The sequence below is a fragment of the Petromyzon marinus genome, chromosome 74, assembly GCF_048934315.1.
Source record: "Petromyzon marinus isolate PM22_M1 ecotype Great Lakes invasive population chromosome 74, UKy_Petmar_22M1.pri1.0, whole genome shotgun sequence".
NCBI lineage: Eukaryota > Metazoa > Chordata > Hyperoartia > Petromyzontiformes > Petromyzontidae > Petromyzon > Petromyzon marinus.
In genome coordinates, this window is record NC_133740.1 from 9,033,514 (window position 1) to 9,052,214 (window position 18,701).

General features: G+C 48.6%; 1 protein-coding gene across 2 annotated transcripts in view; it reads right to left on the reverse strand.

Moving 5' to 3' along the window:
- Positions 1–15,478, reverse strand: part of CCHCR1 (coiled-coil alpha-helical rod protein 1) — an 87,920-nt gene extending 72,442 nt beyond the window's left edge. Inside the window, exons 1-2 of one of the 2 annotated variants that reach the window (XM_076056085.1) lie at positions 15,172–15,478; positions 10,402–10,552 (exon numbers count right to left, since the gene is read on the reverse strand). In XM_076056085.1, coding sequence (XP_075912200.1) covers positions 10,402–10,492 — 91 coding nt within the window. In that variant the 5' untranslated portion in view covers positions 10,493–10,552; positions 15,172–15,478. The remainder of the gene's footprint in view (positions 1–10,401; positions 10,553–15,171) is intronic. The other variant, XM_076056086.1, reaches the window with a different exon arrangement.
- Between the last annotated feature and the right edge of the window lie 3,223 nt (positions 15,479–18,701).

Below are 18,701 nucleotides of genomic sequence, written 5' to 3' on the forward strand. Positions count from 1 at the left end.
ATCTCCCCCTGCTCTACAGAGTGAGTGAGTGAAGTTTGTATGATCTCCCCCTGTCCTACAGAGTGAGTGAGTGGAGTTTGTGTGATCTCCCCCTGTTCTACAGAGTGAGTGACTGGAGTTTGCGTGATCTCCCCCTGTTCTACAGAGTGAGTGAGTGGAGTTTGTATGATCTCCCCCTGTTTTGTAGAGTGGGTGAGTGGAGTTTGTATGATCTCCCCCTGTCCTACAGAGTGAGTGAGTGGAGTTTGTGTGATCTCCCCCTGTTCTACAGAGTGAGTGACTGGAGTTTGTGTGATCTCCCCCTGTTCTACAGAGTGAGTGAGTGAAGTTTGTGTGATCTCCCCCTGCTCTACAGAGTGAGTGAGTGAAGTTTGTATGATCTCCCCCTGTTCTACAGAGTGAGTGGAGTTTGTGTGATCTCCCCCTGTTCTGCACGGGTTTCGTCTGGGCTCTCCGCTATTGGCGCATTGATTACACTACGTTTCTTTATGGATGCTGTGTTTTTTTGTTTTATTTCCTCACTGTGTTTTACGCCATATCTGCATTGAAATATGGTGGATTTAAATTAGTATTTTTTTTATTTAGATAAAGCGTGCGGTTTTATAATAATCCACATTCGCTCGTTTCTCAATCCGCTTGTCCCGGTGAGGGTCACGGCGGCAGCGTGTTGAGTAGTGGCGGTCCACACCTCTTCCCCTGGCGACAGACTCTAGCTCTACATTACTATACACTACTACACTTTGGTACTCGGCTTCTTTCGACGCCGACCTTTTCCGGGTTGGATGGCCCGTCCATGTTCCACCGTCAAAAGTGAAATGCGCAGGATGTTACAAGGCGTTACGAGATTCCCCTGGGGTTTCCGGGCTTGACGTCACTCTGTCGTCCGGAACCAGAGACGAACAGAGAGTGGGGGCCAGGTTTTTTATTTTTTTTATTTTCCCCCAGGGCCCCCAGGCTGGTATAAGCATGCCGTACAAAATTCACATGCGGTACTGGTTTTGACGACACTCCGATGTCCAGTACCAAGGACATTCAGAGAGTGGAGGTCTAAGGGACCAGGACCCCCAGGCTGGTTGAGCCATAATGCTGATGCCGCAAGCAGACGTCTGGCATCTTCAGCAATCGAGAGACTAGTCGGCAAGCACCAGCGTGCTCGTTCTGGCGTGCTCCCTCATCGATATGTTTCGGTCAGCAATACTTTGCTTGCTGCGCAAGCGTGGCAAGGATGCTGTGAGTTTCCTTCGCCCTGTTACCATGCATCTTTGATAACACGGGGTGGAGTCAATAACCGTATTGTACTCCCATGCTGGTGTATCCAACGCAGATCCAGCATCATCAAGCTGGTCCCTGAACGGGATGCCGTGTGGTCTAAGGGACCAGGACCCCCAGGCTGGTTGAGCCATAATGCTGATGCCGCAAGCAGACGTCTGGCATCTTCAGCAATCGAGAGACTAGTCGGCGAACACCAGCGTGCTCGTTCTGGCGTGCTCCCTCATCGATACGTTTCGGTCAGCAATACTTTGCTTGCTGCGCAAGCGTGGCAAGGATGCTGTGAGTTTCCTTCGCCCTGTTACCATGCATCTTTGATAACACGGGGTGGAGTCAATAACCGTATTGTACTCCCATGCTGGTGTATCCAACGCAGATCCAGCATCATCAAGCTGGTCCATGAACGGGATGCCGTGTATTATCGAATCCCTGCTGCCGTGCATCAATGGCAACAATGAGTAGAGTCGGTAAGTTACCGGATTCTCGAACTGATGTACTCCAAAAAATAAATAATTAAAATAACAAAGTCTAATCTATATAAGTAATCTTGAATAAAGCTTATTTTTAATCTTCTTTGAAGGCAGAAAATAGTAAGGTAAAAATAAAGTCCTCTCTATGCTCTGAAGTAACATATAAAAAAAACTAGCAATAAAAAAATACCAAGTCTTCGTCTTGGAAAATAACAAAATCTAAAAGAAAAGTCTTCTTTGTGGAAAATAGTAAAATAAAAAAACCAAGACTTCACCTTGGAAAATAACAAAATCTAATCTAAGCATCTTAAATAAAGCTTGTCTGTAGTCTTCTTTGTAGGCAGAAAATAGTACGTTACAGGACTCTCGAACTGATGTATTCCAAAAATAAAGAATTAAAATAACAAAGTCTAATCTATATAAGCGCTCTTGAATAAAGCAGTGTAAAAAAAAAATAGCAATATAAAAAAACCAAGTCTTCGTCTTGGAAAATAACAAAATCTAAAAGAAAAGAAAAGTCTTCTTTGTGGAAAATAGTAAAATAAAAAAACCAAGACTTCACCTTGGAAAATAACAAAATCTAATCTAAAACATCTTAAATAAAGCTTACTTTGTAGGCAGAAAATAGTAAGTTACAGGACTCTCGAACTGATGTATTCCCAAAATAAATAATTAAAATAACAAAGACCAATCTATATAAGTGCTCTTGAATAGGCTTCGTGTAAAAAAGATAGCAATAAAAAAATACCAAGTCTTCGTCTTGGAAAATAACAAAATCTAAAAGAAAAGTCTTCTTTGTGGAAAATAGTAAAATAAAAAAACCAAGACTTCACCTTGGAAAATAACAAAATCTAATCTAAAACATCTTAAATAAAGCTGGTTTGTAGTCTTCTCTCGAACTGATGTAGTGCAAAAATAAAGAATTAAAATAACAAAGTCTAATCTATATAAGTGCTCTTGAATAAAGCTTCCTGTAAAAAAAATAGCAAAAGAATACCAAGTCTTCGTCTTGGAAAATAACAAAATCTAAAAGAAAAGAAAAGTCTTCTTTATGGAAAATAGTAAAATAAAAAAAACCAAGACTTCACCTTGGAAAAAAAAAATCTAATCTAAAACATCTTAAATAAAGCTCATTTGTAGTCTTCTTTGTAGGCAGAAAACAGTAAGTTACAGGACTCTCTAACTGATGTAGTCCAAAAATAAAGAATTAAAATAACAAAGTCTAATCTATATAAGTGCTCTTGAATAAGCTTCGTGTAAAAAAAATAGCAATATAATAAAAATACCAAGTCTTCGTCTTGGAAAATAACAAAATCTAAAAGAAAGGTCTTCTTTATGGAAAATAGTAATATAAGAATACCAAGACTTCACCTTGGAAAATAACAAAACCATCTTGAAAAAAGCTTATTTTTAATCTTCTTTGTAGGCAGAAAATACTAAGTCGAAAATAAAGTCCCCTCTAAGCTCTAAAGTAACAAATACGACGTGTTAAAAAAAAACTAACAATAAAAAAAAGAACCAAGACTTCGTCTTGGAAAATAACAATCTAAATTGTGGGAAATAGTAAAATGAAATAAAAACCGACTTCACCTTCGAAAATAACAAAATCAATCTAAAACAAATGACATCTTAAAACAAAACTATTATTTGTTTCGGAGGTTGTCTATGACTGTTCATAGACCGCATAATTTCCACAGAACATTCTCAGAATATCAAGAGAGAAAAGCAGCGTTCTGCGGGAAATCATCTTGGCCAGTGATGTCGTTCTGGGTTTGGTCAGGCCCAGGGAGGTAAGTACCTCGTTATTCTCAAGGGGCCACTTTCCTCTTGCCCCAACCGGGAATCCAAAGAATGTGACCTTGCTAGCCTTCGTCAGCACTTTGACTTGATCACCAAGAGGGGTATAGTACGAAACTTTGTGCGAGGCAGCATCTGACAACGTATTCTTTGAAAGCTCAAAATGGACGGTGACATCGATCACAACCGCCTCCTCATCTTTTGCAAACACGAGGTCAGGCTTTCTCATCTCTCCCGTCTCGGATATGAACCGTGGCTCTTTGTATACAGACCAGCCCAATCTAGCCGCTTCGTCTGCCAGAATGTTACTGATCTTGTTATGTCGCGCAATTCTTGCTTTCTGTACTGCAGGACATTGACCGAGAATGTGCGAAAGGGACTCGAGTCTGGCAGAGCATTTCCTGCAGGAACGTAAGGCCCCATCTCTGCCTCTGTTCAAGCTTTCTCTTGTTGGGTAAATATTTGCCCTTAGTTGTAGTGCTGCAATAAAGAAGCATTGTTTAAAGCCGCACCATGGCTTCAACCAAGCATTACTGATTCTATCATGCGCAAAGTTTACAATGCCCCTTCCTTGAACCGGCTTTTCGCACCATCTCTGAAATTCATGCTCCCTCCAATTGCAGGGTCTCGGATATACAGGTTCTTTTGACACCGAGTCCCTGAGAACGAATGTTGGGATTGCATCACTGTCACCCCCTGCTCGTACCCACAAATTACGGTATTCTTCCTCCATACCCTGCGAGGACACAATATTACGGGTGATAGCATCGGACGAGTTTGCTATACGTTGCAGCCTTCTAACTTGAACCGAAGGGATTGTTTTTTCCAGTTTTAAGATGGCAAGGCCTCCGTCTCGGGCTCTGGCATATAACAGTCCATCACAAGTTGAAGCGGGAAGGTGGAGCCATCCTTTTACCGCCTTTCTAATCTCTTGGTCCAACACACGGAGAGTTGATTGCTTGCAGTCCGAGTGGTCTGCAGGATATAACAATCTGGGTAGGTTATAGGCATTGAGTAGTTCAACCTTCTGAGTTGGCTTCAGAGGCGCCTCATCGATTTTCGAGATCCATGTCTTTAGCTGACAATGTAGATCAGGCTGTATAGTGCCAGTCCAAGGGCCAATTTTCAGACCAAGGTATTTCGTTGATTCATCAGGTTGGATCATATGGACATCTTTATTTTTGATAGTCCATGGGTCGCAGTTGTTCACCGTATATGAATCTTTGGTTGGGCTTATCATGAAGCCCTGGCACTTTCTGGCCTGAACCTCCAATCCCGATAGCCCACAAAATGATTCCAAGATCGCTAGATTGGCGGCCATACCAACCCAAGATTCGCTCACCAACACCAAATCATCAGCAAACGCAAGAGCTGTCACGTGGTCGGTATCAATGGAGTACCCAACTCCGTGTGACTCTAGGGTGCATATCAAAGGGTCCATGGCAAGATTGAAGAGCAGGGGTGACATGGGGTCACCCTGTTTGACACCAACACGTATGCTAATTTCTCGAGTCGACTCGCCATTGCTTTTGAACGAGGTCGTACACCGATCGTAGGCGTTCTGGATGATGCCCACCACGTGTTCATCTACTTTCTTGTGCCTTAACACCCATAAAATATGAGCATGCGAAACCGAGTCAAAAGCTTTCGCTATGTCGATGAACATGACAGCCAACGGCCTGTGCAATTTCTTAGCGTGTCTCATAAGGTCCTGTAGCACCTTAAGATTTTCAGAGCAGCCAGATGCCGCTATAAAACCACGCTGCCTTGGGTTTAAGGGACAAGCACGAGCAAGACGTGCAGTCATTATTCTGGAAAATAATCTCAGAATCATTGAACCAATCGTTATTGGTCTCCAGTTCCCCAATTCTTTCAGCTTTTCATCGTCCATAACCTTAGGAATAAGAATCGTCCTATTCTTTTTCAACTCTTTGGGAATAATTCCTGTAATCATCCATGCATTAAATAGGGCTGTCAGTGTCCGACCCTCGGGGTCGGCAGCACAGATTGCAGCCCTTGTTAGGCCATCTGGCCCAGCTGCTGACGTTGGTTTAATGGCCCGTATGGCAGTCTGAACTTCCTCCACCGAAATTAGGGGCTCAAAGTATTCGTTATTTGCAACACCTGATGACTTAAATTGGCCCAGGCCATTGAATGGCAACACCTCCCATTTTTCGCAGTAAAAACGATATACATCTGCGTTCGGGATTCGGCATTCATGACGTTCAGTGCCATCCAGGACTAAGGACGCAAGAAGAGAGCGGTTCTTAAAGAAGAGCTTCTGGTGCTTCATGAAGCTTCCTCGTTTTTCCGCTCTCTTCTTCATCCAAGATCGTGTGGGTAATATCCTGGGTTTAATAATGTCGTTCTCGGGTTTTGAACGTTTGCCTTTGTTTTTCACCAATCTCATCGGACAAAGCATCAATGCTGTGGCAGTTTCTACGAGGGCATCATGTTGGCCCTCGCCGTTAAGCCAAGCCTTTATTGCCTCCATTGCAGGCTTTTCCAGGGTCCCAGAATTCTCATTCGTAAGCCGCTCAGCTGCTTGAGCGAGTATGGATGAAGTCCCCGTTGTTACATTTGGTGGGGGAGACAATGTCTCAAGAAGCCTAGAAGAAAAATGTAAGCTGTCTAACATGGGGGCCCCTGTCTTTTTACTTAGGTCCCGTCTCTTGTCAGAGACTTGCTTGTTGGTCTTAGTCCCAAGCGCTTCAGCAATGATCTTATTGATATTCTTTTTCCCCTGAAACTGCAACTCTAGAAGGGCCAGCTGTTCTACTTCCTTCAAAGACCAGCAGCTACGGTGTACCCCTCTCTGCGAGGTACCCTTTATACCATCTTTAATCCTTTCCTCATTACGGGTGACTGGGTGAGCATGCCTCTTGTGCTGCGAAAGGCCACTTAGAGTCGCAAAGCGTGCCTGGCAACATTCACAGACCATTGGTAAGCTTTCCTCAGTTAACTTTATTCCCCCACATTTGGGGGCATGACAGGCAATCGATCGGTGGTTTGAGTTGGTTTTGTCACATTTAGCGCACTTAAACACCAGAGGAATGTCTCTGTGTTTGATGTTAAAATGTGCAACAAGTTCGGATGCTTTGCCCATGTGTTGTTTACAGATAACGCATATATACTCCAGACTAGGCAGTACAACCGTGATAGTTCCCTTGGTGTCAATGGGAAACTTTCCCAACACGGGTTCCTCAGCCGATATGTCGAGGAAGGACTCCTCCACATCCTCATCATCCTCTGTAAAGTCATCTGAAGAGTCATCCGACTCAACTAGACTTTTAATCTGTTCGTAAAAATCGTAGTTCATCTCCTCTTCCTTTTCCAAGGACGAGTTATGGAAGGTCATGGAAGGTATACTAGTCATTTTTAGCGCCGACCTAGACGCCATAGGTTTAGCAACATCAGATGCCCAGAGGGCATCTTCATTCTGTGTCTGGGTTGACACCGAGACAAACAAGAGTTTCATAGGACGGCGTCCCCATGAACCCTCAGTGTTGCACAGATCGGTTTCTGTGGGTCTAACTGTAATGGGTGGATCGCCAACCCGAGCGCCATCCATAGCACGTTGTTTTGCCAGGCCTCGTGCCAACTGGCTTGAGAACTTAAGTTTGTCAGTCATAAGTTTTGTTTGTGGCCTCTAGTAATCACGCATAGCGGCCTCCATGCGAGATAGGAGATGGAATGGGTGCATTAGTCTTGTTAGCCATCATCAAGAGATGATGTTACCAGCGGGACCACGTGGAGGTCAAGGCCACTAAGACTCATGTTCCTTACCCAAGGGAACGCACCGTTAAGAGAGTCTTAAGAGAGTCATAGTTACTACTATACACTACTACACACGACTATACACTCTTATACATTACTATGCTCTTCTGCACTATACATTACTATACACTACAGTGTACACTACTATACACTACTACACACGACTATACACTCTTATACATTACTATACACTACTATGCTCTACTACACTATACATCACTATACACTACTACACTATACACAACTATACACTACTACATACGACTATACACTCTTATACATTACTATACACTACTACACTATACACTACTACACACGACTATACACTCTTATACATTACTATGCACTACTATGCTCTACTACACTATACATTAATATACACTACTACACTATACACTATACTATATACTACTACACGCTACTATACACTACACTACTATACACTACAATTCACTATGCTACTATACACTACGCCACTATACACTACGCCACTATACACTACACCACTATACACTACGCCACTAAACACTACGCTACTATACACTACGCTACTATACACTACGCTACTATACACTACTCCACTATACACTACGCCACTATACACTACGCCACTATACACTACGCCACTATACACTACACTATACACTACGCCACTATACACTACGCCACTATACACTACGCTACTATACACTACGCTACTATACACTACGCTACTATACACTACGCTACTATACACTACGCTACTATACACTACGCTACTATACACTACGCTACTATACACTACACTACTATACACTATGCTACTATACACTACGCTACTATACACTACACTACTACTACACACTACGCTACTATACACTACTCCACTATACACTACGCTACTATACACTATGCTACTATACACTACGCTACTATACACTACACTACTACTACACACTACGCTACTATAAACTACTCCACTATACACTACATTACTATACACTACACTACTACTACACACTACGCTACTATACACTACGCTACCATACACTACACTACTATACACTACGCTACTATACACTACGCTACTATACACTACGCTACTATACACTACGCTACTATAAACTACGCTACTATACACTACGCTACTATACACTACGCTACTATACACTACACTACTATACACTACACTACTACTACACACTACGCTACTATACACTACTCCACTATACACTACGCTACTATACACTATGCTACTATACACTATGCTACTATACACTATGCTACTATACACTACGCTACTATACACTACACTACTACTACACACTACGCTGCTATAAACTACTCCACTATACACTACACTACTATACACTACACTACTACTACACACTACGCTACTATACACTACGCTACCATACACTACGCTACTATACACTACACTACTATACACTACACTACTACACACTACACTACTACACACTACACTACTACACACTACACTACTACACACTACACTACTATACACTACACTACTATACACTACACTACTATACACTACACTACTACACACTACACCACTACACACTACACCACTACACACTACGCCACTACACACTACGCCACTACACACTACTATACACTACGCTACTATACACTACGCTACTATACACTACACACTACTATACACTACGCTACTATACACTACGCTACTATACACTACACTACTATACACTACGCTACTACACACTACGCTACTATACACTACGCTACTACACACTACGCTACTATACACTACGCTACTATACACTACCGGATTAAGGCGGGGGGGCTTTAGGGGGCTGCGGCCCAGGGGTCTCCACCAGCTGGAGGGCCTCCAGAGATTAAGTGAAACAGTTATTTCATTTGTGAACGCTGAATTGTATTCGTTGTGAGCCTCGTGAAAAACGAATCACATATTTTTCTTCGACTTTTTTTTTCCGTATGAAAATATTACTGGGGGCCTCGCAGTACCCGCAGCACAGGGGCCTACACAGTCTTCATGCAGCACTGACTACACTGTGCACACTCTCGATTTGAAATGTTCGCGAACGCAGGAACTCACACTCTTTGGTTCCTTCGGTTGGAGTCCTCGCGCGGGGTGGAAAAAATAAAATAATGAATCGCGACGTTTCGATCGCGGCACAAGCAAATCGTCATCGGGTGGAAAAGGCACGGCAGTAGGACTGCTGAACAGGAGATTGGCTGCTGCAACGAGAGGTTACGTACGTACGCGAATTGCTTTTTTTTACCCTTTTATCTGGCAACAAAACTGACACCTTATTTTTTACAAGGGGTCATGTTTACATTGACCACAATACCTGCGGTCGGAACGCAAACAAAAACCAACAACTCTGAAAATGATATTGGCACTGTCCTTGAAATTGATTGGTCCACACCCGAGACGGCTTTCCTTAGAGCCCAGTCTCACGTTGGTGTTGGACCAGATGACGCCAAAAGGCGCACAACTCAAAGACAATGCACCATCAGAGTATGAGAGCTCGGGGTAAGCACTAGGGTAAAAAAAAACAATTAGGGTTAAAAAAAAACAATGATCGTATTTTGCTACTGGCAAAGGAGGTTCCAATCGAGGTTATGTACAGTAAAACCTTGGATTTCGAGCAACTTGGTCTGCGAGGTGTTTTGCAATACGAGCAAAACATTTTAAATAAATATTAACTTGATAAACGAGCGAGAGGGTCTTGCAACACGAGCAGTAGCGTACGTGCGCACGCTTTGTACTTGCCGAGCGTCACGTGATCACACAACTGATGTACGAGTGCTTGGACATACGGAGTGCTCTGGAATACAAACACGTTTTCCGGGAACGTATTACGCTCGCAATCCAAGGTTTCAACGCACATCGGTTCAAGGTGGGTGTCACCCAAGGGTAAGCAGGCGGGGTCAGAGATCGAAAGGAGTCCCGTCGCCGCACGCACGCGCAGAAGCTGCGTTCCAAGGGAGAGATCGTACACTACACTATACACTACTGTACACCACTGCGCGCGATACTACGCACTGCAATGAACAAAGCGCGGAGCGGAAGGGGCTGTTGGTGAGCATTTGGGCAAACCTGCGGTGGTCGAAAACGTGCACGGAGGGCAGAGTCTCGGGGCCGTTCCTTCGCTCCCGGCGTTGCCTCGGTTCACCGGCGTCCGAAACATCGCGACGACAGAGACCGCGGCTTTTGCCACGCGGGCCAAGCGTCCGAATCGTTGTTCCGGCTGCAGGAGGAATCCGACGGGCGACAGATGTCCAGTCGGGGGGGGGGGCGACACGGGGTCGGAAAGATCCAAGCGAATTACTAAAAATACTAAAACTATTTTTTTATTTTACCAGGTAAAGCCCGCTTAGTAGCGGTGACTTCACAACTGCGCTTGCGCCAGGCTAGGTGCACTTTGAGGCCCGTCACGTTGAAGTGTGGACGGCTCTCGCCGCTGGCAGGAGAAAGGGTCACGGGACAGACCCAGCTGCTATGGGTTGACTGCTGTGCCAGGCTAGGTGCAGGAAGCCACGGGACAGACCCAGGTGCTATGGGTTGACTGCTGTGCCAGGCTAGGTGCAGGAAGCCACGGGACAGACCCAGGTGCCGTGGGTTGACTGCTGTGCCAGGCTAGGTGCAGGAGGTCACGGAACAGACCCAGGTGCCATGGGTTGACTGCTGTGCCAGGCTAGGTGCAGGAGGAGGTCACGGAACAGACCCAGGTGTCTATGGGTTGACTGCTGTGCCAGGCTAGGTGCAGGAGGAGGTCACGGGACAGACCCAGGTGCTATGGGTTGACTGCTGTGCCAGGCTAGGTGCAGGAGGAGGTCACGGGACAGACCCAGATGTCTATGGGTTGACTGCTGTGCCAGGCTAGGTGCAGGAGGAGGTCACGGCACAGACCCAGCAGGTGCCATGGGTTGACTGCTGTGCCAGGCTAGGTGCAGGAGGAGGTCACGGAACAGACCCAGGTGTCTATGGGTTGACTGATGTGCCAGGCTAGGTGCAGGAGGAGGTCACGGGACAGACCCAGGTGCTATGGGTTGACTGCTGTGCCAGGCTAGGTGCAGGAGGAGGTCACGGGACAGACCCAGATGTCTATGGGTTGACTGCTGTGCCAGGCTAGGTGCAGGAGGAGGTCACGGCACAGACCCAGCAGGTGCCATGGGTTGACTGCTGTGCCAGGCTAGGTGCAGGAGGAGGTCACGGAACAGACCCAGGTGTCTATGGGTTGACTGCTGTGCCAGGCTAGGTGCAGGAGGAGGTCACGGCACAGACCCAGATGTCTATGGGTTGACTGTTGTGCCAGTCTAGGTGCAGGAGGAGGTCACGGCACAGACCCAGCAGGTGCCATGGGTTGACTGCTGTGCCAGGCTAGGTGCAGGAGGAGGTCACGGCACAGACCCAGCAGGTGCCATGGGTTGACTTGCAGAAAGACAACAACGACCACCACCAAGTGGCCGCGACTTCAGTCAACAGTCAACACGACGACTTCAATCAACACGGCGACTTCAGTCAACAGTCAACACGGCGACTTCAGTCAACAGTCAACACGGCGACTTCAGTCAACAGTCAACACGGCGACTTCAGTCAACACGGCGACTTCAGTCAACAGTCAACACGGCGACTTCAGTCAACAGTCAACACGGCGACTTCAGTCAACAGTCAACACGGCGACTTCAGTCAACACGGCGACTTCAGTCAACAGTCAACACGGCGACTTCAGTCAACAGTCAACACGGCGACTTCAGTCAACAGTCAACACGGCGACTTCAGTCAACAGTCAACACGGAGACTTCAGTCAACAGGCAACACGGCGACTTCAGTCAACAGTCAACACGGCGACTTCAGTCAACAGTCAACACGGCGACTTCAGGCAACACGGCGACTTCAGTCAACACGGCGACTTCAGTCAACAGTCAACACGGCGACTTCAGTCAACACGGCGACTTCAGTCAACACGGCGACTTCAGTCAACAGTCAACACGGCGACTTCAGGCAACACGGCGACTTCAGTCAACAGTCAACACGGCGACTTCAGGCAACACGGCGACTTCAGGCAACACGGCGACTTCAGGCAACACGGCGACTTCAGTCAAAAGTCAACACGGCGACTTCAGTCAACACGGCGACTTCAGTCAACAGTCAACACGGCGACTTCAGTCAACAGTCAACACGGCGACTTCAGTCAACAGTCAACACGGCGACTTCAGTCAACAGTCAACACGGCGACTTCAGTCAACACGGCGACTTCAGGCAACACGGCGACTTCAGTCAACAGTCAACACGGCGACTTCAGTCAACAGTCAACACGGCGACTTCAGTCAACAGTCAACACGGCGACTTCAGTCACCACGGCGACTTCAGTCAACACGGCGACTTCAGTCAACAGTCAACACGGCGACTTCACTCAACACGGCGACTTCAGTCAACAGTCAACACGGCGACTTCAGTCAACACGGCGACTTCAGTCAACAGTCAACACGGCGACTTCAGTCAACACGGCGACTTCAGGCAACACGGCGACTTCAGTCAACAGTCAACACGGCGACTTCAGTCAACAGGGCGACTTCAGTCAACACGGCGACTTCAGTCAACACGGCGACTTCAGTCAACAGTCAACACGGCGACTTCAGTCAACAGTCAACACGGCGACTTCAGTCAACAGTCAACACGGCGACTTCAGTCAACACGGAGACTTCAGTCAACAGTCAACACGGCGACTTCAGTCAACACGGCGACTTCAGTCAACAGTCAACACGGAGACTTCAGTCAACACGGCGACTTCAGTCAACAGGCAACACGGCGACTTCAGGCAACACGGCGACTTCAGTCAACAGTCAACACGGCGACTTCAGTCAACAGTCAACACGGAGACTTCAGTCAACAGGCAACACGGCGACTTCAGTCAACAGTCAACACGGCGACTTCAGTCAACAGTCAACACGGCGACTTCAGTCAACAGTCAACACGGCGACTTCAGTCAACACGGAGACTTCAGTCAACAGTCAACACGGCGACTTCAGTCAACACGGCGACTTCAGTCAACAGTCAACACGGCGACTTCAGTCAACACGGCGACTTCAGTCAACAGTCAACACGGCGACTTCAGGCAACACGGCGACTTCAGTCAACAGTCAACACGGCGACTTCAGGCAACACGGCGACTTCAGGCAACACGGCGACTTCAGGCAACACGGCGACTTCAGTCAAAAGTCAACACGGCGACTTCAGTCAACACGGCGACTTCAGTCAACAGTCAACACGGCGACTTCAGTCAACAGTCAACACGGCGACTTCAGTCAACAGTCAACACGGCGACTTCAGTCAACAGTCAACACGGCGACTTCAGTCAACACGGCGACTTCAGGCAACACGGCGACTTCAGTCAACAGTCAACACGGCGACTTCAGTCAACAGTCAACACGGCGACTTCAGTCAACAATCAACACGGCGACTTCAGTCAACAGTCAACACGGCGACTTCAGTCAACACGGCGACTTCAGTCAACACGGCGACTTCAGTCAACAGTCAACACGGCGACTTCACTCAACACGGCGACTTCAGTCAACAGTCAACACGGCGACTTCAGTCAACACGGCGACTTCAGTCAACAGTCAACACGGCGACTTCAGTCAACACGGCGACTTCAGGCAACACGGCGACTTCAGTCAACAGTCAACACGGCGACTTCAGTCAACAGGGCGACTTCAGTCAACACGGCGACTTCAGTCAACACGGCGACTTCAGTCAACACGGCGACTTCACTCAACACGGCGACTTCACTCAACACGGCGACTTCACTCAACAGTCAACACGGCGACTTCACTCAACAGTCAACACGGCGACTTCACTCAACACGGCGACTTCACTCAACAGTCAACACGGCGACTTCACTCAACAGTCAACACGGCGACTTCACTCAACAGTCAACACGGCGACTTCAGTCAACAGTCAACACGGCGACTTCAGTCAACAGTCAACACGGCGACTTCAGTCAACACGGCGACTTCAGTCAACAGGCAACACGGCGACTTCAGTCAACAATCAACACGGCGACTTCAGTCAACAGTCAACACGGCGACTTCAGTCAACAGTCAACACGGCGACTTCAGTCAACAGTCAACACGGCGACTTCAGTCAACACGGCGACTTCAGTCAACAGGCAACACGGCGACTTCAGTCAACAGTCAACACGGCGACTTCAGTCAACACGGCGACTTCAGTCAACAGTCAACACGGCGACTTCAGTCAACAGTCAACACGGCGACTTCAGTCAACAGTCAACACGGCGACTTCAGTCAACAGTCAACACGGCGACTTCAGGCAACACGGCGACTTCAGTCAACACGGCGACTTCAGTCAACAGTCAACACGGCGACTTCAGTCAACAGTCAACACGGCGACTTCAGTCAACAGTCAACACGGAGACTTCAGTCAACAGTCAACACGGCGACTTCAGTCAACAGTCAACACGGCGACTTCAGTCAACAGTCAACACGGCGACTTCAGTCAACAGTCAACACGGCGACTTCAGTCAACACGGCGACTTCAGTCAACAGTCAACACGGCGACTTCAGTCAACAGTCAACACGGCGACTTCAGTCAACAGTCAACACGGCGACTTCAGTCAACACGGCGACTTCAGTCAACAGTCAACACGGCGACTTCAGTCAACAGTCAACACGGCGACTTCAGTCAACAGTCAACACGGCGACTTCAGTCAACAGTCAACACGGCGACTTCAGTCAACAGTCAACACGGCGACTTCAGTCAACAGTCAGCACGGCGACTTCAGCAGTGGCCCTAGCAAGTCTACAAGCAAGTCAGACGTCAATGCGTTTCATCTTCTTCACTTACGGCTACGGTGATGCTGGTGGTGGTGGTTTTGTCGTCGCTGTTCTGGTTGTTGTCAATTCCCGTAGAGAGGGGGGGGCGGGCGTTAGTTAAAGTAAGAGCTACATTTTAATACGAACAAAAATATAAACTTTGGCAAACATTCATCGTTCTTTATTTTGTGTCTGAGGCGGCTGAGGCGGCTTCGTTTTAAAACGCCGCGAGCGAACGCGGGCGGCCTCACAAACCGTCGCGGTGACGTCACGCGCACCCACGGCAACGGCTTTCCCGCCCACGGCTCCGCGCGCAGATGACGTCACGAGCGAGGGGGCTTGTTGAGTTGTGCGTGATGACGTCACGCGCACACACGGCAACGGCTTTCCCGCCCAGGGCTCCGCGCGCGAATGACGTCACGAGCGAGGGGGCTTGTTGAGTTGTGCGTGATGACGTCACGCGCACCCACGGCAACGGCTTTGCCGCCCACGGCTCCGCGCGCGGATGACGTCACGAGCGAGGGGGCTTGTTGAGTAAGCGCACCAACGGCCAACGGCTTTCCCGCCCACGGCTCCGCGCAGATGACGTCACGAGCGAGGGGGTATTTGGAGCATTGTGCGTGATGACGTCACGCGCACCCACGGCAACGGCTTTGCCGCCCACGGCTCCGCGCGCGAATGACGTCACGAGCGAGGGGGCTTGTTGAGTTGTGCGTGATGACGTCACGCGCACCCACGGCAACGGCTTTGCCGCCCAGGGCTCCGCGCGCGAATGACGTCACGAGCGAGGGGGCTTGTGAGTTGTGCGTGATGACGTCAAGCGCAGCCACGGCCAACGGCTTTCCCGCCCAGGGCTCCGCGCGCAGAAGACGTCACGAGCGAGGGGGTATTTGGAGCGTTGTGCGTGATGACGTCTCGCGCACCCACGGCAACGGCTTTGCCACCCACAGCTCCGCGCGCGGATGACGTCACGAGCAAGTGTGCCTGCAGAGGGTTTGGCGTGATGACGTCACGCGCACGGTCACCTTTTTACCGCTCACGGCTAGCGCGTAGATGACGTCACGAGCGAGTGGGCTTGTCGAAGGGTTGTGCGAGATGACGTCACGCGCACCACGGCAACGGCTTTCCCGCTCACAGCGCGCGCGCAGAGACGTAACGAGCAGGAGTGGGCTTGTCGAGAGGTTGCCGTGATGACGTCACACCAGAGACGCGTCACGAGCGACTGGGTTTGGAGAAGGGTTGACGCGATGACGTCACGAGCGAGTGGGCTTGTAGGCAATAGCGCGGTGACGTCTCGCGTTGCCGTCTGGTAGAGTTAGCGCGATGACGTCACGACCGAGTGACCTTGCAGCGATAACGCGGTGACGTCACGCAATCGATACGCTTGATAGCGTGATGACGTGGCTAAAACGCCAGTGTCAGAATATTTGTTGATACTGCAGGATGAATCCGATGAGCTATGAAGCTCTTTAACAAACAATAGTGTCCCACTAGGTTAGAACGCGGGCTGAACGATTAATCGATTTCAAATCGAAATCGCAATTTGAAAAAGGCTGCGGTTTTTTTGCGATTTGAAAAGTCCTATTACATTCTGATTGGAATTGTTTTCATTATTTATTATTTAAAAAACTTGTTTTTATTTAACCTAGCAATTGTTGTGCGTTTAATTGTTCTATTTCAGTTAAAACATTTTAATAAATGCATGTTGGAAGCAATTCATATATTTTAAGTTCTCATCCTTGCATTAGAATATATATAGAGCAGTTAATATACATGATGGTATCACGTGGTAATGCTCCATCACGTGTTTTAAATCTATAACTCGGTGAATATTGAACTGAAGCTTGACTTTAAAAAAATTGAATCGCAATATCTGTCAGAAAAATCTCAATGAGATATTTTCTGCCAAATCGTTCAGCCCCAGTAAGAACGTAACAACGACAAACACAGCCCCAACAAAAATCCAGATTTGAAGTATTTCGTGACTGCAGCGATCCATGCACTCCTTGGTTATTTCGGTAAAGTCACGTGGGTATAAAATAATATGAATTAAATCACGACGTTTCGGACGCAACAGCACAAGCGTCCGTCATCAGGTGGGGCAATTGTTTCCTGTTGTGGTTGTCCCGCCACCTGATGACAACCACGCTAAGCACATTCAGGGGTCACCAGCGACCCCACCTGATGACAACCACGCTCACCACATTCAGGGGTCACCAGCGACCCCACCTGATGACAACCACGCTCACCACATTCAGGGGTCACCAGCGACTCCACCTGATGACAACCACGCTAAGCACATTCAGGGGTCACCAGCGACTCCACCTGATGACAACCACGCTAAGCACATTCAGGGGTCACCAGCGACCCCACCTGATGACAACCACGCTAAGCACATTCAGGGGTCACCAGCGACCCCACCTGATGACGACCACGTTAACCACATTCAGGGGTCACCAGCGACCCCACCTGATGACAACCACGCTAAGCACATTCAGGGGTCACCAGCGACCCCACCTGATGACGACCACGCTCACCACATTCAGGGGTCACCAGCGACTCCACCTGATGACAACCACGCTAAGCGCATTCAGGGGTCACCAGCGACCCCACCTGATGACAACCACGCTAACCACATTCAGGGGTCACCAGCGACCCCACCTGATGACAACCACGCTAAGCACATTCAGGGGTCACCAGCGACCCCACCTGATGACAACCACGCTAAGCACATTCAGGGGTCACCAGCGACCCCACCTGATGACAACCACGCTAACCGCATTCAGGGGTCACCAGCGACCCCACCTGATGACGACCACGCTAACCACATTCAGGGGTCACCAGCGACTCCACCTGATGACAACCACGCTAACCACATTCAGGGGTCACCAGCGACTCCACCTGATGACAACCACGCTAAGCACATTCAGGGGTCACCAGCGACCCCACCTGATGACAACCACGCTAACCGCATTCAGGGGTCACCAGCGACTCCACCTGATGACAACCACGCTAAGCACATTCAGGGGTCACCAGCGACTCCACCTGATGACAACCACGCTAAGCGCATTCAGGGGTCACCAGCGACCCCACCTGATGACAACCACGCTAAGCACATTCAGGGGTCACCAGCAACTCCACCTAATGACAACCACGCTAAGCACATTCAGGGGTCACCAGCGACCCCACCTGATGACAACCACGCTAACCACATTCAGGGGTTACCAGCGACCCCACCTGATGACAACCACGCTAAGCACATTCAGGGGTCACCAGCGACCCCACCTGATGACAACCACGCTCACCACATTCAGGGGTCACCAGCGACTCCACCTGATGACAACCACGCTAACCACATTCAGGGGTCACCAGCGACTCCACCTGATGACAACCACGCTAAGCACATTCAGGGGTCACCAGCGACCCCACCTGATGACAACCACGTTAACCACATTCAGGGGTCACCAGCGACTCCACCTGATGACAACCACGCTAAGCACATTCAGGGGTCACCAGCGACCCCACCTGATGACAACCACGCTAAGCACATTCAGGGGTCAC